General features: G+C 38.2%; 2 protein-coding genes across 2 annotated transcripts; both read left to right on the forward strand.

Moving 5' to 3' along the window:
• The first annotated feature begins 1,456 nt into the window (after nucleotides 1–1,456).
• ppme1 (protein phosphatase methylesterase 1) lies at nucleotides 1,457–14,180 on the forward strand. Its single transcript, XM_058628174.1, has 14 exons — nucleotides 1,457–1,756; nucleotides 4,271–4,364; nucleotides 5,414–5,506; nucleotides 5,631–5,688; nucleotides 6,809–6,860; nucleotides 7,589–7,743; nucleotides 7,874–7,964; nucleotides 8,143–8,208; nucleotides 11,032–11,155; nucleotides 11,238–11,367; nucleotides 11,531–11,575; nucleotides 11,655–11,719; nucleotides 11,846–11,913; nucleotides 13,889–14,180. The coding sequence occupies exons 1-14, from the start codon at nucleotides 1,671–1,673 to the stop codon at nucleotides 13,890–13,892; spliced, it is 1,131 nt and encodes a 376-aa protein (XP_058484157.1). The 5' UTR covers nucleotides 1,457–1,670; the 3' UTR covers nucleotides 13,893–14,180.
• A 5,705-nt stretch (nucleotides 14,181–19,885) lies between these two features.
• LOC131458659 (odorant receptor 131-2-like) lies at nucleotides 19,886–20,781 on the forward strand. The gene has a single exon (XM_058627859.1). It carries the CDS (start codon nucleotides 19,888–19,890, stop codon nucleotides 20,779–20,781), a length of 894 nt encoding a protein of 297 aa, XP_058483842.1. The 5' UTR covers nucleotides 19,886–19,887.
• The last annotated feature ends 1,277 nt before the right edge of the window (nucleotides 20,782–22,058 follow it).

The following is a 22,058-nucleotide window of genomic DNA, read 5'->3' on the forward strand; positions in this document are numbered from 1 at the left end:
AAATGCACGATGGAATTCTTGTTCTCTTCAGGCATTTATTCACTCTTCCTACATGGACTGAATGGACTTTGCAAATGTGGCACAGACGCATTAACTTAATCAAGTTGATAACAGTACTTAATCAAGTTCATGCATCTGTACCTCATTTGCAAAGTCCATTCAGTCCATGTAGGAAGAGTGAATAAATTATTGTTTCTTTCATTAAAGAAATCTAGATATCTTTAGATAAATCTAGATATCTTTAGATATCTACTTACACTTCTAAATAGTGTTGAGCTTAAATCATTTGGTTTTATTTTGGAGTTGAAGATTGCTCATTTAATGCACATTTTGCACATCTGTTCTTAATCCAAAGTCATTAAACTGGTTTACCTTTTATACAATCTCCCATGACCTAAAGTAGGCACCAAACATTGACTCCATAGTCAAAAAGGCCCAGCAGAGGCTGTACTTCCTGAGCTGACGCAGGAAGTACAGCCTCTGCTGCCCCAGGAGCTGCTGATCCAGTTCTACACGGCAATAGTTCAGTCTGTTCTCTGCACCTCCATCATCATTTGGTTTGGATCAGCCACCAAACAGGATAGAAACAGACTGAATCGCACCATCAGGACTGCAAAGAGAATCATTGGTGTTAAACTGCCCACCATCCAGGACCTGAATACATCCAGATTCAAGAAACGGGCAGGTAATATATCTGCAGATCCATCACACCCCGGACACAATCTGTCTGTCAAAACTTCTTCCCTCTGGCAGGCGTTTCAGAACACTGTACGCCAAAACTTCTAGACATAAGACCAGTTTTTTCCCCCAGGCCGTCACACTGATGAACACTTGATCAGTCACCCAGTGTCATTAACCACTCCGAATCCAACAGAGTTTATAATTATTCACTATTTTGCACTTTATATTCTCATCCTGTAAATAATGTAATATATATATATATATACCTATATATATGTATATTAAAAATAGACTGGACCTCTGGACACCTTATTTATTCACTTATACCACTCTTATTGTTCTTTGTTGTCCTGTTCTTTCCAGTTAAATGTATGTTATGTTAATGTTGATGTTAATGTATGTTCATGTTTTACGTTTAATGTACAGCGTGTGCTAAGGATAAAACTGGAGTCAAATTCCTTGTATGTGTTCACATACTTGGCCAATAAAGCTGATTCTGATTCTGATGTTACTCTGCTATCGAAATGTACATCTAGAACTCAAATTACCCCTCTGACTCCAAATCATTTCCAGGGAGTTTCAAAAAAGTATTCTCACTTGTGGAAAAAAAATCACTTTTATCCTCTTTATTTTGTTGCTCTGTTGGTCTTTGGTGTTCTTCAAAGGAACAGGCTTCTGCCTCTTTTTCTCCAGAACGTTGTGCTCAAGTGTACAGTTGCGCAGTAGAGGGCAGTAATGAGTATCATTCTGTTACTGAGCATCGAAGAAGAAAAGACACTACTTGAAAATAAACAACATAAGCAGCAGCAGAAGAAGAGTGGGAGAGGACCGCTAGCCGTTAGCATTCCGCTAAAGCTAGTTAGCCTCAACTGATATGTGTGTCTACTGCTAGCGTCACTGCTGGTGTCTTCGTAAAGTCATATGCTGCGAATGAGAGGGGGGGATATATTAGAAGGCCCCTGACACAGACCGAACCTGCTTTCCACAACATGGAGAAACAGTTGCATTTGAATCTGTTAGCTTCCAGACCTCCTATAGCTGGTGGTTTTCAGTCCAGCTCCAAAATGAAAATGGGGTGAGTTGTCTTAATTACAAGCTGCTATTCCACCAAAAGCCATCCCACCACGACATTATTCACGTCAGTTTATACTCTTTTCATAAAACAACAGACTGGATTCGTGTACTCACGCCTAGTTTAAATAACAGTGAAACTGGCTGCGTTAGCCAAGTTAGCTTATTATGAAAGTTACTGACTGTCGAAACGCTTCATAAATGTTGTTTTAGCTGACCTGTTAGCATATTTACTTGGTTTGGTAGATACATATTGGCTCATGATACAGTAATGTCAGTGCGGTCATCTATGATAATTGACTGCTTTAGATCTTCCTGTGTGATGAAGTCCTTCTGCAGGAATTGGATGTCCAATAGCATCCATTAATGTAACTAACAATAATGTAACAACTGCCAACAATTAGGGATGCACGACATAGGACCTTTTGCTGATATATCAGGAGTGCTTTGGCTGATATACCGATATCATTTATTTAGTCTCTTCAGTAGTGAAATTAACATAACATTTTCATACTCATGTCACAGTAGATTCACGTGCAATATAAATTAACATAAAAATAGTTGGATAGGACACCAGCACAAGGAGGTAGCAGGCTTCTGTTTTAGTCATTTGTGAAATCAGGGGATTCTGGAGGTTATTACATTTTCAAGCCAACATTGTTCTCATTAAAGCCAATATAACGTAATAACTGATACAAAATAATATAACAACATTATAAACTTTTGTCCATGAGCTAAAAAGGCATATCATTATTGGATAAATAAAAAAAAATCACTAACAATGTGAAAACAATCATGATAGTTGATGGTAGAGTTATCTGCTGCTCTACTCCTTAGTGATATGAGAATTATTATTTGCAGGGATGAGCCGATACGAATCTCAGTATCGGTATTGGTCTGATACTGACAGATAAAAGTGTAAAATCTGATACTATGCACAGACAGTAAAAATGTGAACAAACATCAGCAACAGCAGTTGAGTCATGTTGTGGGCTGTGTGTTCCTACTTTGTGGGAGAATGCAGTCTATGTATTGATATAGTATTTGAAATGGCTAGCACAAAAGTTTTGTTAACAGTGAAAACCAAAGTCACTGCACCCGTTTACCTTTTTGAAGTTGCTGATTTCATTTTCCAGCTGGATTTGGCACCTGCCCATACCGCAAAAAACACCAAAAGTTGGTTAAATGACCATGGTGTTGGTGTGCTTGACTGGCCAGCAAACTCATCAGACCTGAACCCCGTAGAGAATCTATGGGCTATTGTCAAGAGGAAAAGGTATGGGCTTCCATACCACCTCAGCAGTGCTACAGACTGATCACCTCCATGCCACACCAAATTGAGGCAGTAATTAAAGCAAAAGGAGCCCCAACCAAGTATTGAGTACATATAAATGATCATACTTTTCAGAAGGCTAATGATTCAATTAAAATGTTTTTTTTTTTTTTAAATTGGTCTTATTGTGTATTCTAATTTTTTGGGTTCTGGTTTCTTGTTAAATGTGAGCCAAAATCATCACAATTAAAATCACCAAAGATGTAAACTACTTCAGTCTGTGTGTATTGAATTTATATAATGCAGAAGTTTGACTATTTTAGTTGAGTTACTAAAATAAATGAACTTTTCCCACGATATTCTAATTTATTGAGATGCACCTGTATATATTGGCAAATAATTAGGGATGGCACGATGCCATTTTTGGTGTCTAATACCGTTATCACTAACTCAAGTATCTACCTGATAAAGTCATTTTAGACCTTTTCAAATAGAACGCTGTTAACAAAACTTTTGTGCTAGCCATTTAAAATAATATTTCCCACAAAGAAGCAACACACAGCCCACAATATGACTCAACTGCTGTTGCTGATGTTTGTTCACATTTTTACTGTCTGTGAATAGTATCAGATTTTACACTTTTATCTGTCAGTATCAGACCAATACCGATACTGAGATTCGTATCGGCTCATCCCTGCAAATAATAATACTCATATCACTAAGGAGCAGAGCAGCAGATAACTCTACCATCAACAATCATGATTCAGTCTGTGTATATTAAATTTATATAATACAGGGTTTCACTATTTGAGTTGAATTACTGAAATAAATGAACTTTTCCATGATATTCTGATTTATAGAGCTGCACCTGTAAATCTTAAAACAGTAAACCTCATCATTCTGTGATTCCAATGAGTTAGTCTGTCAGAGTTGCCAAGTCAGTATGACAAAATTATCCTATTGGCAACAAAGCTAGCCCATAAAACATTCCTGCCATAACTCCAACAGTATCACTGTCATTGCCAAATATGTATCTACTAAGGCTACATAAAAAGCATACATGTTAAGTGTGCCAGTATTAAAAAAGCAGTTCGTTCTAAACAGTTATTTAGTCAGTGTCCTCAAATTTAATTTTATAATTAGACACAGTGTGTTATCATAAATTAAAAAGAAAATGTTAATTCGATATATTTAGTTTAAATGATTAAATGCATTTGTCTTGTCTCTGTGTGTTTTTCAATACAGACCTGGACGGAAGAGAGATTTCACGCCCCTGCCCTGGAGTCAGTACTTTGAAACCATTGAAGACATCGAGGTGGAAAATGAGAATGGCAAAGATATATCCTTGTTACGAAATTCTGCATGAATTATTGATATAATTGATCATGCGCATTATTCAAATCATAGTCATATTTGACCCTTTCCTTACTTAGTTTGTCATCATCAAACTTGCCGGCCATTCTGGTATATATTAACAGGCTGTTAGACACCTATTTTTACCTATAGAAGTAAGCAAAATCAATTGATTCAATAACTATTTTAGAGACAGATTCAATAAGAAGTCCTCATTCAACTATTCCATATGCATCAGCCTGTTTTTTTTAAACTCACTGTTATGGCCAAGATAATGAAATTAATTTGACACAATTTATCACCAACAGTGAATTTTACCTATGCCTTTAAAATAGTAATGGCTTTCATGAAGTTTATACGACTGACTGCAATACACTCAAAATAAATATTGATTTGAGTATACATTTTGGATCTGAGTCGAACTGGATGACTCACAAACAATTAGTATATGTAGTTGGCAATCTTCAAATAAATGAGGCTTCATAAAATTCTAGTTTGAATGGTATTTTCATCAGCTGAATTTTAAAAATAAGCTCAAACACTAGCACTGTTTCTTTGCTGAAAATACTGAAGCACTGGGCATTAAAACATATTTACTGAACTCCCAATAAACCTTTTGGATGCGATTATTTTATTCTTACTGATAATAAAAAAAATACCAGCAGATGGCACACTGGGCATTATACTAGGCATAGCTTATGCTAATAAAATCTAAATTTTACATTAATCTAACGTGACCTAGTGCTAATATAGAGGCTATGTAATAAAAGAATAAGGCTTTAGCAAAAGCTGAACATAATGAGATAGCACTGGGGCTGAGGATGCCTCATCCAGCTTTGAGCAGCTTGCATTGACTTTACTTGCTGTGGCAATTATGCATGCATGCTGTGAGTTGTTGTAGGTTGGTAACAAGGAAAATCTGGAGTAGATTTTCAGTGGTATGGGTATTCTGACAATCAAGTGGAATGGATTTATGGCGACACAATGGAAACAACCCTGGGTGGATAGACCATCTTTTCCTTGACTACGCTGAACATTTTCAGACTGTACTGTAGTGGGTCTCATGGTCCGGTGCTGCTCCTGCTCCATGGAGGAGGTCACTCTGCACTCTCCTGGGCAGTGTTCACTGTGAGCATATTCACTGTTACCTGTCCCTGTCTTTAATTTGGTTAATCAGTATATTTATGAAGCTGCATTTCATTCTGTCATATTAACTGTCATATTTTGATGATTTGAGTGTGTGTCTTTGTAGGCTGTCATATGCAGCCGCATCAACTGTAGAGTGGTGGCTATGGACCTTCGAGCTCATGGTAAATATCGCATAGTTAATTCCCAATTTAGAGAGAGAGAACTTAAGGGAGATTTGTCAGTTTAGTTACTTGATTTCTACTCGCAGTGGGTTGTGGTGGTGGGGGGTGAATGGGGTGAATGTCAGCTGGGACTGACAGGGTGCCAATTCATCCCAGCCCCAACACACAGAGACAAACAACCATTCACTCTCACTTAGATCTTCTTAAAGATGGGAAACTATTTTGGTGCAAATCCCAACATAAATAGACAAAAGCATTTTTTTCCATAATGCAGTGACTAATGTACAGCTGTATCTGTAATATCCAGTATCACTTTGCACATTTGTTTGATAAGATGTTTAGTAAAATAATGAAACTGTAATTTTATGCATTTTATTTAAAACATATACTAATAAATCTGAGCTAAAAGTTTTGAAAAATTCTGTGAATTTGTTGGGAACCGGCCACACGGTTGGTGTATTGGTTAGCACTCTTGCAACAATGCTAGACACTACTATCCCCCAAGGCCCCAGTTTTGTTACCTCTGAAAGTGTAATTGTGTTAATGTAAGCACATATAGACATCCTTTTGATAACTGTGAAATATGTTGGTCACTGCTTCCCAGTACATCTGGCTTTTTATTCACTTAATGTGGAATATTCGTAACACCCACTGTTGCTGTTAAAGGAGCCACCTTTAAGTGACAGCACAATAGCTTTTCATTCAATGTAGATCTTACAATTTCTCCTCTAGAAGTTTGTACCAAAATAGGTTCATGACATTGTGTGATCTGGGATAAGTCTCCCTCTATAACATGTTAGGTCATATTTGCATTATTATTAGTTCAAGTAGGACTGCAACTACCTATACTAATCTGATGATTATTTTCTCAATTCATTGTTTAATTCAGAAAATGTTGAAAAATATATTTTGCATCCACGAAAATATGATGTTCTCAAATGTCTTGTTTTTAACAGTTTAATCAGTTTTAATAATTTCTTTGTTATATGGAACAAAGCAAATTTTCACATTTAAGAAGCTAAACAAAAGTCAGAGAGCTTGTTTTAATTATTAAAAAAAGAAAACCTCATACAGATCATCATTCAGATATCAAGATCATTTGCTTTATTTTCACCTGTAGGTGACACCAAGGTGAAAAACCCTGAAGATCTCTCTGCAGACACAATGGCCAAGTAAGTTGCTCAGTGTGTGAGAACACTTTCATCAGCTTTGCTGGCTTAAACACAGAAAACCTGTAGACTCATGATCAATTTGTCAGGAACAATAACAACGTGTTAAAAGCAGTTTTATAACTTAAGATACTTTGACTCAACATTTTTATCTTCAAGTCTTATTCATGTCACATTTATCAGTAACTTTATTAACCGATAGTGATGATAAGACTGATGAAGTGACCGCAGGGCTCAGTGCTTCACATGGTCACAGCTCCACAGTCCAAACCGTCATCTGTCCCGTGTCACGATATCTGGGACTGAACAAAATGATAAACTTCAGCATGTCCGCTGAACTGCCACAGTGGATCATCTGCTTTCATCTTGACCTATCCCCTGTGTCCTCTTCTGCTACACCAACTGTCCTCATGTCCTCCTTCACATCATCCATGAACTTTCTCTGTGGTCTTCCTCTTTTGCTCCTGCCCTCCTCTGCATGTGACCAAACCATCTCAACCTTGACTCTCTTACTTTATCTCTAAACTGTTCAACCTGAGCTGTCCCTCAAATATGCTGATTTTATAATCCTGTCCGTCCTGGTCACTCCCAACAAAAACTCTTAGCATCTTCAGGTCTTAAGCTACATGATCCATGTATATGTTTATAGTCTTCATGTTTGTGGTTGTTTGTTCAGAAACGCTGACACCTGATTTTAATTTTACAATGTTAACAGATTTCTCTTGTTTCAGGGACATTGGAAAAGTGATGGAGGTGCTTTATGGAGACAACACTCCTCCAATCATGATCATCGGACACAGCATGGGCGGAGCCATTGCAGTTCACACAGCTGCTGCCAATCACATACCATCTCTGCTGGGCCTTTGTGTGATTGATGTTGTAGAAGGTAAGAGCTGGAAATTTCATCAACCTCAATCGCTATTTTTAATTTATTAGGTGATTCATTGGAAAAAAAGCTCACTGAAGTATTGACTGTTTATATTAATTACCAATGCATTTTTGTTAATTGCATTCAGGGACAGCAATGGATGCTTTAAACAGTATGCAGAATTTCCTCAGAAGTCGGCCAAAGTCCTTTAAATCTCTGGAGAACGCCATTGAGTGGAGGTAAACACATTATCATTATCAAATAAATATTTACTTTACTAAAACCAGTATTGTTAAAATAATTGTTATTTACTGTATTCTATGTGTTTTTACTGAAACTGCATCCATTTCACAGATTGTTTAACTTGCTTCATTCTGGGTTTTTTTGCACAAATGTCTTTATTTCCTTTGCGGGTAGTGTGAAGAGTGGCCAGATCCGAAACATTGAGTCAGCACGAGTGTCAATGGGAGGCCAAGTCAAGAAGTATGTCTACTCTTGTGTCTACACATGAAAGGAATATGTCGGGGGGGTTTTCTAATGTCTTGTCCACACATAGCTGGGTATCATTTAACAGAGCTTTTTTTTATGCATTTTGTTCTTCTGTCCACATGTAAACATGTTTTCTGTCACTCACTGCTTTTACATGCACAGCTTAATTGAGCTGTGGCCGTAGCTAGACTGAGTCAGGTAATCTGACGACTTGCAGAATCCAAGTGTACATGCAAAGGACAAATTTGATTCATTGGCTGTGTACGTCTAACTCCGCCTCCAGAGGTGGCACTGTATCTCTCTATAAGCTAGTGCTATTGAATCAGTTTCCTTTTGACCTTGTGTCACAGACAAACAAACAGCAAAAGGTGAAATGAATGGCCAAATCCTTTATTTTTGCCATAGACTGAAAACATTTGGGTTTGACATCAAAAGATAAATATGAGACAAAAGATGAACATTTCAGCTTTTACCTCCTGGTATTTACACCTGGGTCTGATAACACAACATAGAATATAACACCTTTTGTTTGAGCCCACTCATTTTTCATGTGAGCAAAAGTATTGGAACAGATAGACTTTAAAAGGATTAAAGTGAATAAGACTTAATATTTAGTTGCAAATCCTTTGATTTCAACAACTGTATCAAGCCTGTGACCCACTGACAGAACTAAACTTTTGCATTCTTTGGCTGTGATGCTCTTCCAGGCTTTCACCGCAGCCTCTTTCAGTTGTTTGTTTTGGGGTTTTACTCCCTTCAGTCTCCTCTTTAGCAGGTAAAATGTGTGCTCTATAGAGTTTAAGTGTCGACTTGGCCACTTCTTTCCGCTGATGAACTCCTTTGTGTGTTTGGGGTCATTATCTTGCTGCATGATGAAGAATCTCCCAATAAGTTGGGTTGCATTTTTCTTTAAAGGGGACATATTACGCAAAGTCAACTTTTTAATCATTTCAATACTTATATTTGGGACTCTGGAGGCCCTACCAGTCGCCAAAGTGTGGAAAAAGAATACTCAGTCCTTTTTTCGTGGTCCCCCTTAGTGTAAGTATAGGCGATAAAACACGCAAAGTTGAATTCCCTGCGCTTATGACGGCAGCATGCACATTTCACCGCGAATGTTACCACCCACCAGTAAGTTTACTTCGAGAGCTCCACCTTAGCTCCACCTTGTCCTTATAAAATGCAAGTGTGCAGGCGAGGGAGGAAGAGCGGTATTATGTCAACACGGAGGGACAAGTGTGCTGTTCGTGGCTGCACAGTGGAGCACAGTGTTTTACACAAACTTCCAGCCTCAGAGGATTTTATATATGAAGCTAATGTGCCGGATAAAGTCAGCAAACGTGTGTTTGTGTGTTCGCACCACTTCACATCAGACTGCAGCCAGCGGTCGCCGTATTTAGTCAGCGACCGTATTTCACCGACGTACAAACACACACATTTTTAAGAAAAGGTCAAATAGAGCTCTGACCATTCTGACAAGTCCTAATTAAAAATATTTGTTCAGTACGTCCTCCATGACTGGAGCACAGACTCAGTCTGACACAGTCACATAAAGCGGCAGTTTATGCAGCTCGCCGCTGGCGATCAGCGGTGGTGATCGGCGGTGGCGATCAGCGGTGCTGTCCCTAAGTGTTTTTAACTGATTTACAGTTCGACTTGATCCTTGTGTCGGAGGTCTCCGGAGCACAGACTCATTCTGATACAGTCGCATACAGCGGCAGTTTATGCAGAATTGAATGATGAATCAATAGTTAAGTAAAGATTAACCTTTTCGTTGCAGTCTCTTGACCTTTTATAGTTATTATACTCAAATGTAACTCATTGTTTCCACTCCATATAATTGTCTATGGTTACCGTTTATGACAATCGCACCGAATCCATCCGACCACTGCCCATAAGGATGAACACTTCACCGTAGAAGACCTGGTGTAGACCATTCAGGGGAAACATGAATACCAGGCACCAGGCAGTACAGCACCGTAGAGATTCTTCATCGTGTACTTCAGTCACGAATGCAGCCAGGCGGCAGGATCGATGATGGTCAAGCTCTTACTGTAGCATCCCCCAGCTAAATACCTGGTAGTAAAAGCTGAAATGTTCATCTTTTGTGTCATATTCATCTTTTGATGTCAAACACAAATGTTTTCACTCTATGGGAAAAATAGAGGAATTAGCCTCACTGTTCCAATACTATAGGAGGTCACTGTATGTTAATCATGAGTGGGTCTTCACTACAGCTTTTGCTATGCATTTCAACGTACTGACTGAAAACAGAGACTTTTGAAAACTCCGGCTTCAGTGTTTGTGTGGATGGGGAAAATGTTGTTTTTGCCTCTGGATGTTAGGATGCTTTTGTTAACAAGGTCTGTCCTTCCAGAAAAATGGAGAGAGAATTTTCACATGACTAGAATGCCTCTTCTGTCGCTGCTTGGATAATCACTGCGATTGACAGGGTCGCCATGCATTGTCGTGTAGATGGAGATATTTTTAAAAATGAACTTATGTGGAGTGTTTTTTGTACAAAAACGATAGCAGAAAATAACTTTTACAAATACCTTGCCTGGACCAAGTGTGGTTGTTGAAGCTACTGACAGAGAACCAGCTTTAGACATGATGTTCACTCTCAAACATAAGTTTAAACAGATTTTAGCCTCCTAAAAAGAAGCCTCACCTAATAAAATCTACACCTGCTGAAATATATGATATCTTAAGAATTGTGCTGTCCAAAAACAAGTTGAAAATTTAATATTGTAGACTTACACAGGAATAGACTTTATTAAATGAGTCTTATATTCAGTTTTGTTTTGTTTACGTCAGATGTGAGGCGTCCAGCAGCAGTCCAGGAGTCTCTAATAGCATCGGTGATGATATTATAGAAGAAGAGGATGAAGAAGTGGAAGAAGAATCCAACAAGAAAAGAATGAAGGAAGATGATAAAGAGGTTCTGTTCTGCTTTTTCATGTAACATAAACTGTATTGGTGTCATTGAAAAGTAGCTCAAAGATTTTTTTTTTGTGTTCCAGATGAAAAAGGAAGTCATGTTTACCTGGCGAGTAGAGCTGTCAAAGACAGAAAAGTACTGGGAAGGCTGGTTCAGTGGCTTGTCTGCACTCTTCCTCACTTGCCCCATGCCCAAATTGCTCCTGCTCGCAGGTTCACACTCTCACTTCTTATCATATACAGTATCTGGTTTGGAAGCTCTGATGTCATTACGGGGCAATTTCACTTGTCTAGAATAGATAAATATAAATAAATAAATAACGTCATTGTCACAACAGCACAGTGAATTTCATCACTGATGTGTTTCATTGTACAGGAGTGGACAGGCTTGACAAAGACCTTACTATTGGACAGATGCAAGGTAAAGAGAGCAAATAGGCATGTTGTGACTTTTGTTCCTGTAGAACATATACTTGGTCTCACTGTTTGTGTGTCCACAGGAAAGTTTCAGATGCAGGTCCTCCCTCAGTGTGGTCATGCTGTCCATGAAGATGCACCTGAAAAAGTAACCTCTTTTACTTTATCTATGTTCCATTTATGGTTTATTTTAAAATCAGTTGTGTTTATTGTGTATTACTATTCTCTGTGTCTGAAGGTGATTCACTTTGTATTCAACTCTGCCCTCTGTTAGGTAGCAGATGCGATAGCAACATTTATGGTCCGACACAAATTCACTGAGTTTAAAGAAGGATATCTGTGGTAAGTTAACACCACACACAAGACCTCTGACATTGTGTTTCTTTCATTTGCTATACAACTTTTAATACAAATTTCACATGTACTAAACCTTTTGGATTTTGTATAAAGTAGATTGAAACTTGGACACAATCAACTTAAAAATATTACTTTTAATATTGATGTTTTAACCCTTAAGCACTTGTACAGTAATTTGTGACACTACAGCAGGGTGCCCAATCTTTTTTTTAAATCAACATCTACTAAAAAGCCTGTCGAGATCTACTGGTTCACATAGTCGTTGCTTGTCACTTGCCGACAGCCTTTGAATGACGTAATTAGAATGAAAGAAACTCACACATCCAGATATAATCGAAAAAGTATTTTGTGAGTTGCTGAAACATGGCAATTTATGCATGCAAGGTAGAAAACCTTGGTGCTCTGGCACGGGGAAAAGGAAGCTAGTTTGTTTTAGTCAGGACAGTAGGAGCTGGTTGCAATTCTCAGGCAGACCACAGGGTGGTCATCTGTCACAATGACCTGACAGTAGAGTTTAGATCGGCCCCAATAAAAACAGCCCGACCCAATTCCGTGCACAATCTGTCGGGGCTGACCCGACCCATTAGGGCTGTTGGAACGAATTTCGGGTGTCGAATATAATTCGAATATTAAAAAAATCAATGATAATTGAATGCTGTAATTACTATTCAAATGTGTCTTTTTTTTAATACACGTGTTAAAAAGTGGCGACGGAAACCCGGCCCTCTTTCGTCTGTGTGAAAAACAAACTTTGGTCATGTAAGACCTAACACCAAAATAGGATGTTGCGATGACTCATGCAAAAACTGCGTCCAACGTGCCGGTCTATTCCCACGTAGGGTCCACAATCAGTTTGGAACACCAATAAAATGGTTGCAACAAGATGTGTGTACACAGTGGAAACAGCACCTATTAAATGCTAGAAAGTCTCTTTGCACAAAAGCGAAACTTGGCTGCAGACAGTGCAGATTATGAACTCCCTGCAACATTCACTTGACACCAGAGAACATTATCTTCTCGCCTCCTTTGAGCCACTAACTAATCTGATGCTTCTGTGGCAGACGTTATTCCCTTAATTGCAACACTAACGCGTCTTCTACACAAAGAGGTTGAGATGGACCACAGAGAGAACACAATGAAAAGTATGCTCTTAAGAGTCTGTCATGCTGTAAATCAGTGGTCACCCACACGGTGCCTGTGAGTACCCGGTCGCCCGCAGGCAGCCAATGAGGTGCTAAAATAGCAATGACAACATGATGTGGAGCAGCACAGCTGTGTGTGAGTTTAGCCACAGTCGATGGACATTAATAAAATAAACAATAAAAACCTGTCTTGTTAATGACTGTTGATTAAAGTGATCTGTCATTGAACATATGTGCAGTGTTTATATCATCACTCTGTAAAATGTCTGATATTGTTCGGCGTAAGCACTGACATGAATGTGTTAAAATGGAATTGTAAATGGTAAAATGCAAATCCCTCAACATAATAGCCCTTCATACTATTCTCCAAAAGGTTGGTGACCCCTGCTGTAGTTCCGGCAGAAGTGATGAAATTTCCCAGGGTCTGTGAATGTATCTCGTTAGCTCAACACACAGTGAAGCCTGCGTTACTTCCACTAGCTCTCATGCGCTGGTGTTTATAATATTTGAATAATCGCTGAATAACACCATTGAACATTCAAATAGCATTTTAGCTAGAAATGCTAGTGTTCAGATTTCTTGGAAGCTGTTCATGTCAGAGCAGCACTTTGTACCACCATGATTTGGTGACTGTTGCACTGTGTGCATTACATTGCTCTAAACAGGAGAAGAAGAAAAATGATTGCATGCATACATTTCTGAGACTCAGTCAGGAATAATCTGATTTTTACAGATTTTCTTGAGTTTAAAGTAACATGACTGTCCAGAATCCACTTGTTGTCCTCTTAACCAGTTGTCTTCCTTTTGTTTTTCCACAGCTAATGTCCAGTTTTCAGTCTAAATATAGCCAGCAGAAGACATCATCATACCATTTAACAGAAACTTAAGAAAGATATATTATTATTCTGTAGATATTTTGCCTTTAGGCTTTGCCTTATTTTCATTTTCAAGCACTGGGATTTTCTTGTACTTTTCCATTACAATATACTGTATATGTTTTGATTTCTGAAATGTAAAGCTCCCCTTGTTAGCATATTTCATTTGAAGAATCATTGTAAATGTGTTTGTAATGTTTGAAATCAAACAGTGAATAAAGATGAATGCTGCTAACACGTGTCACCCATGCTTTAGCACACCGTTAGTAATTGTTGCTTCAGTCATTTCTGTGGGCTGCACTATGGTAAAGACTCTGAAGTCAGATGTGATGCTGTGCTGTGCAGTGGTTCTCAAAGACTGGCCGGGGACCCACAGATGGGATCTGAAAGTTGCCCCTCAGTCAAATAACATTAGTTATTATGTGATGTAAATGGTAAATGGTCTGTTTTTATACTCATCGGCATGTAGACTAGCGGAGCCGGGAATCAAACCCACAACCTTCAAGTTGAAAGGCATACATCAGGTCTTGGTTCAGCCACATTTTGTGCCCAAAGAATGAGGTCAGCTGACTACCTGAATATAATGAATGACCACATTTTTCCATCAATGGATTTTTTCTTCTCTTATGGCACGGGCATATTCCAAGATGACAATGCCAGACATCATTTTCACACATGGAGGGGACACCACAGAGTCCAGACTTTAACCCCATTGAGAATCTTTGGGATGTTCTGGAGAAGGCTTTGCTCAGTGGTCTGACTCTCCAATCATCACTTGCAACACTGGAAAGGAAATAAATCTTGTGACATTGCAGAAGCTTATGGAAACAACGCCACAGTGAATGAGTGCCGTAATAAAGTGACCCTTTTTTTTAAGCAGCGACTTTTTGGGCCAGGCAGTGTATAAGACTAGTGGTCTTGCCATTTACTTGGAGCTAGGCTAGTGTGTTAGCCTGCTGAAAGTACTTTTATACACACCCACACCCATACAGTCATATGAAAGAACCCCTCTCAGCCTGCATAATAATTGACTCTGCTTTCACAAAATAAAGATGAAAGTGGTATGTCTTTCATTGACCGGGAACATCTAAGTACTGGGGTGTTTTCAAAACAAAGAGTTTTAGTGGAACACTATTTAGTTGTATGAAATGAAATCAATGTGAAAAACTGATGACCTGAAACACCAAATTGATTGGATTAGCTCGTTAAGCCTTGAACTTCACAGACGTGTGTCCAATCATGAGAAAATGTATTTAAATTGCACTTTTCTGAAAGAATGGGATCATCAAAGCAGCTCTCAAACATACAGTTGCAAGATAAAGTATGTCAACTCTTTGGAATTACCTGGATTTCTGCATAAATTGGTCATAAAATGGGATCTGATTTTCATCTAAGTCACAACATTAGACAAACACAGTCTTATTAAATTAATACCTCACAAACAATTGTATGTTTTTATTGAACACACAATGTAAACATTCACAGTACAGGGTGGAAAAAGTATGTGAACCCTTGATTTAATAACCAATAACAATAACCTCAACCAAACATTTCCTGTAGTTGCAGATCAGACCTGCACAACAGTAAGGAGGAATTTTGCACCATTCCTCTTTACAAAACTGTTTCAGTTCAGCAATATTCTTAGGATGTCTGGTGTGAATGTCTCTCTTGAGGTCATACCATAGCATCTCAATCAGGTTGAGGTCAGGACTCTGACTGGATCACTCCAGAAGGTGTATTTTCTTCTGTTGAAGCCATTCTGTTGTTGATTTACTTCTGTGCTTTGTGTCATTGTCCTGTTGCATCACTCATCCTCTGTTGAGCTTCATTTCTGTTGATGATGACAATCTGTCCAGACCCTGAGGCAGCAAAGCAGCCCCAAACCATGATGCCCCCTCCACCATACTTCACAGTTGGGATGAGGTTTTGATGTTGGTGTTCTGTGCCTTTTTTTCCTCCACACGTAGAGTTGTGTGTTCTTTGGTTTCATCTGTCCACAGAATGTTTTGCCAGTCGTGCTGTGGAACATCCAGGTGCTCATTTGTAAACTTCAAATATGCAGCAATGGGGTTTTTTGGACAGCAGTGGCTTCCTCCGTGTTGTCCATCTTTATGCAAGTCAACAATTGTTACTTGTAGGGCTTCTGGGAGCTCTTTTGTGTGAGGCATCGTTCACATCACGCAGTGCTTCTTGAGAATAGCAACCTCAAAAGTGGTGTGTGTTTTTATGGGGCAGGGCAACTTTATCCATCACCTCCAACCTCGTCTCATTGATCGGCTGACTCCTGAATCCTGACTCCTATTAGGTCTTGGAGAAGTCATTAGCCGAAGGGTGCACTTACTTTTTCCACCCTGCACTGTGAATGTTGTTATAATTGTTTATGAGGTATTAGTTTAAGAAGACTGTGTTTGTCTATTGTTGTGATCAGATTTTATGACCAATTTATGCAGAGATCCAGATAATTTATTAGGGTTCACATACTTTTTCTTGCAACTGTGGTTCAAAAGATAGTTCATTATCATGGTTTAGGGGAAGGCTGCAAGAAGCAGAAGAAGGTTTCAACTGTCAATTTCCAAAAATACCTCCATCCAGTATCCAGACACTCATCACAGGCTACAGGAGGCGTCTAGATGCTGTTATTTTTGCAAAAGGAGGCTCAACTAAGTACTGATGTCATTTTTCAAATGTATGTACTCGTCTAATTTTGTTCTGATGCCTATTGCATATTTCCTGTTAATCCAATCAACGAAATGTCACTGCTGTTTCCCATAGGTATGTCATATATGAAAAGGAAGTTGTTTCTTTGAAATCCCAGCTAATGATGAACAAAAATCCAAACAATTACTGTTTCATATGACTGTATATTCTCCCTTTACACACATACATGTTGATGCTGTAAACACTGTCAACAGTCACTGTAACCATGCATGAGTACATTACATCATCATTTCTCCTGCAGGGGATAATCATAACAGGATGAAGTGGACAAACAAAACTGTGAGACAAAATTGACATGTTTTTTTCTTCATGGAATTACACGCAGGTTTTAATTGTCCCTCTGGTGATCGACACACCCAGATGTGTTGCAGTGACACTCAGTGTAAACATTTGAATTATTAATGAGCCATAATGACTGTCTCCACAGAGCTGAAACTGCTGAGATTCATTGTGTGCTTCCAGTCTGTAAACACTGGTGATCTAACCAGAGGTGGACATTGACATTAATTGCATCAGTGACACATGCTTTCACTGTTTAGCCTGAAAGCATATGGTTTAAAGATGCAGCAGAATTACTACACAATAATAAATGAACTCTGCACATTTATGTATGTTACCTGTTTATCTTTGTCAGTTTGACATAAACACTTTCACTTGTCTACCACTTTATCCTCCACATGAGGGTTGCAGAGGGGAAATGGCGAACGGCGGCTACACCATGGACAGGGCATCACATTCACACCTATGGTCAATAGAATTAACCCTCTCATAATGAATTTCCTGTTTAACCTTAATGCAATGTAATGCACATCTTCAACATAATTCAAAATAAGAATCAGCTGTGTTAATGTGTTCTTCTAAGTCAGATACTTCACCAATTAACCTCTGCATGTTTTCAGACTGTGGGATGAAACCGGGTTCTCCAGCTTCCTCCCACAGTCCAAAAACATGCAATATAGGGATTAGGTCAATTGGACACTCTAAATTGACCATAGGTGTGAGTGTGAGAGTGAATGGTTGTTTGTTCTCTATGTGTGTGTGTGTGGCCCTGTGATGGACTGGCAAACTGTCCAGGGTGTACCCCGCCTATTGCCCTACGTCAGCTGAGATTGGCACAGCGCCCCCCGCGACCCTCTGGTGGAGGATAAAGCGGTAGATGATGACTTTTAAGAATTGTTTTATCTTTGGAGGTAGCTGTAGGTCCAATTTGCTAGATGCATTTGTTATCTTTGATTATTATTAGATTCAAGTGCCTTATTCTGGGTTTTTTTTGATGTGAGGTTTAGTGTTACCTCATTTAGAAGGATGTCTGGGTGGGTTGATCCAGATTGGGGTAAATTTACACGGGATATGTGAGGATCCATCTATTTTAATGAATCCCCACAGGCTGACAGGGAGGTCTATTTGTTTTAAGTAGTGGAGAATAGTATAATTGTGTTAGATCTGACAGTCTGGAAGAAATATTGAAATATTGATAACCAGGTTACCTGACTTGAGTGGATGTGGATGATTTGAAGCCAGGGTTGATGGGTAGGATAAATGATTTTGTCCAATGTATTGAGTAATCTGAAATTGCTGAGAATTTATCAATAAGTGTAATAGTTTCAGAAAGAGAGCTTTTTGAATAAAAAGTAATACATCATCAGCATAAAGGCTTATTTTGTGCTGGTTTGTTGTTTAATTACCGTCAATATTTTTGTTTGCAGCTTAATTAATATGGCAAACAGTGTGGTGTGAATGGTGTAAGATTTTGATCCAGGAGATGAAGTTTTAATATTATATATATACATGGATTCTAGCTTTATGAAAGTGGTCATATACTGGAGTTGGATATGCTCTGGTGATGGTCATTTCCTAGATGTATTCAAGTTATAATATATATGGAATATGAGGAGTTTGCACAGTGTTGTTCTTTTACATTTTCTCAGTTTTTATTGACATTTCCAGGTGAATTTTCACCAGGTTGATATGTTTTGTTTAACACTGGTTCAAAGATATGAATTTGCTATTGCAATTTCAATTTGATTTGCAATATAATTAAATATAAGTCAAGTTTCAGTTTAATATTCACTCTGAAGTAGATTGAACATGTGATGCAGCATTGTCCCACAATACCTTCCAAACACTAACTATTTCTATTGTGAGGATGAGAAGTCATGTACATAGAAGACAGAACAATCAGAATAATCACATCAACTGCATTTGCTAATTGAGTAATTTTTTAAATTGTGATTTCCATTTGAAAATGACTCAATCTCTGAGTCATTCAAGGAGAAGGAAACCTATTCTGAGCTTTGATTGGCTGTTGACCTGACACAGATGATGATGTCAAGAGACATATTACTATTTAAGAGGATGCATCAGCTGGAGACAGAGACACTTCACATGTGGCCCCAAAACTTTCACCTTTAAATGAAGAGAGACTAAACTGCGAACATGTAAGCTCTATGTCTTAGTGATATCATACATCTGTTTGTTATGCCTTTAACTTTACTTATATATAAGTATACTAGTTTGCATAGTTCTGGACTGTGTTCTTGTTACTGTGAAACTGTCTGTGTAGTTTTTGCATTTGTGTCAGTACTTTGAACTTCCGGGTCACTATACTGGATTCATTTTACACAGGATTGTTCATAATGTTGAACTATCAGTCTATTTCTTTATGTTGATACTATATTGTTGATTCTCTACTAGAAATCAATAGGTATTCAGTATCATGTCAACTTATAATCAGTCGACAATTCTACTGTTCTCCACTGTTTTTCCCTTTAATGAGATGGTTGTGATACACATTTACAGATGCAAGTGTAGTTTTCCTGTTTGTCTGTCAACATTTAAGCAACAGATTTTCAAATAACCTACGACTTAATGTTTACCTATTGTCAACAGACAATCAAATGACAATTGTTAGTTGATCCTGTTAACTTTCCAGTGACTAATCAGAAGTAGATAACCAACTAATAAGATGCTGACACAATAGTTAAATGATGGTTAATAACATTTTGTATAGGGTTAGGGTTAGAAACACTTGAAGCACAGACGACTAGCAGTTAGTGAACTGTATTTTCACTAACCAGTTGAATAAGTGATTATCTGATGATACTGGATACCTGTTGATTATGAATAGAGTCAACAATGGACTAATAAAATAAGTTGTTGCCAGTATCAGTCTAATGTGTTTTGTGTATGTTATGCTTTCACAGACACTGCGTGAAGCCGCAGTCATGAACAACACAACAGAAATAACCAACACAAAGCCTTTGAAAATCTTGCTGTCCGTCCTGCCGTGCTTTTTCTTCCTCTACGTAAACGTCGTCATGCTGTTTACTCTGCACAGGAAGCCTCTTTTCCTCGAGTCCTCGCGTTACATCCTGTTTGCTCATCTGCTCCTCACTGACTCCCTGCAGCTTCTGGTCTCCATTGTCCTGTACATCTTTGCCGTGGGCATGTTCAAAGTGTTTGCTCTCGTCTGTCACATTTCCTCTTTGTTAGCGAACATCACCCTTAAACTATCACCCCTCAATCTCGCTGTGATGTCTTTAGAGAGGTATGTGGCCATTTGTTTTCCACTGAGGCACACTGATATTGCCACCACCAAGAGGACGCACCTGGCTATAGCTGTTTTATGGATAGTGGTCTCTGTGGACTCTTCCACTCAGGTTTCTCTGTTTATCTCTCTTCAGAATGAAACAATGGCCTTGTCAAACACTGTTGTCTGCCACAGGAACAGAATCTTTCAGAAACAGGTTGATTCATTACTAAACAAAGCCTTCATCATTGTGTATTTTGTCCTGGTGAGCACTGTTATCATTTTTACGTACATTGCAGTCATGATGACTGTGAAATCAGCCTCGTCTAATGTCCATGAAGCCACTAAGGCCCACAAGACTGTCCTGCTGCACCTGCTGCAGCTGTGCCTCTGCCTGGTCTCTCTTCTCTATAACATAATAAACTCCAGCCACACGTCGTCCTTAAAGGGGGATGTGGCTATTCATGTTCACTATGTCTTATTTGTAGGTTTTATCCTTTTCCCCAAGTGTTTGAGTCCACTCATATATGGCCTCAGAGATCACGCCTTCAGGAAGGTATTCAAGTATTATTTCACCTTCGGCCTCTAAATCACATTTATCAAGACTGGATGTCAAACACAGTAAATGTTGCATTCATTACATACTGCACATTCATCTCTTCTGAATGACTCGTTTGCTGATTACTAACTAATTAAAGCACTTTCCAATCACCGCTTTATAGTTCGTATATGAAATATACAATATACTATAATATGCTATATTTATAAATGTGTATTTCAAATGTAACGGTTTGTTTGTGTAAGGAGCCTTTCATCATGTGTCCATAAAAAATGCAAACATTTTGATGTCAGAATTATATTGTTTGTATAATGTCAGTGAAAATAAAAAGGAAATAAATAAAAATAAATAATTATCATCATCATCATCATCTTTTTGAATCTCACATCTTACCCCTTTGTAAAGATCTTTTCATCTTTGACAGATGTTTTTTTAAGGTTTTTCATTACAATATACATTTTTCTACTCTATCTACATCATTTATTTTTTTTATTCTAATATTATTTATTATTTATACGCATTTGTACTTCTGTGTAATCCCTCATGTCTTTAAGTGAAAGTAAATCATGTAATGAGCTATGGCCTCTCATATATAAGGATGGTCTCACACATATACATATAATAACTGGTCATGTATCTATAAAATGTGGCAATTTCCATTAAAATTTTGTATAAATAAATCATTTAGTATCTGACTTCTAAAAATGTTTTCACTTAGCTCCATGTTCATCATTTGGCTTCAGTAATACAGTGAAAATGAATCTGCAATAAAAGAAGAATAAGGATCCTGACTTGGTAAATAATAATCATACTTACTGTTGTTGTTTTATTCATTATAAAAGCTTTCACCCAGTCATAATATGACACAATATGATTATTAAAAGCGCAGTAATACACTGAATGTACAACATTCATAAGAAAAAAGAAAAACCTAGAGTCATTTATTCACCTGGTTGTTATGTGGTCGACATTAATTCAGATTGGATGAGTCGTTTCCTTGTGTATTTATTCACTGATTCATTCATGGTCTACCACTTTATCCTCCACATGAGAGTGGCAAACTGACACGGGGTGAAAGGACAGGTCGCCAATCCTCATATACAATTGTAAATGGAACCACTTCATTAAGTTAGAACACTTAGATTACAGTGACACTTAGATAAGAGACATTCTTTATGATGAGTGTTCATCTTTTTAACCAACAGATGTCACCATTGCTCTGTGAATCAATGACGTGGCTCCAGCTGCAGCAATTTCACTTCAGTCTGCAGTTTAAAAGTAAATCCCAGATAAAGAGAACCCCAAAT

This window comes from Solea solea, chromosome 4, assembly GCF_958295425.1.
Source record: "Solea solea chromosome 4, fSolSol10.1, whole genome shotgun sequence".
In the NCBI taxonomy this organism is placed as follows: domain Eukaryota; kingdom Metazoa; phylum Chordata; class Actinopteri; order Pleuronectiformes; family Soleidae; genus Solea; species Solea solea.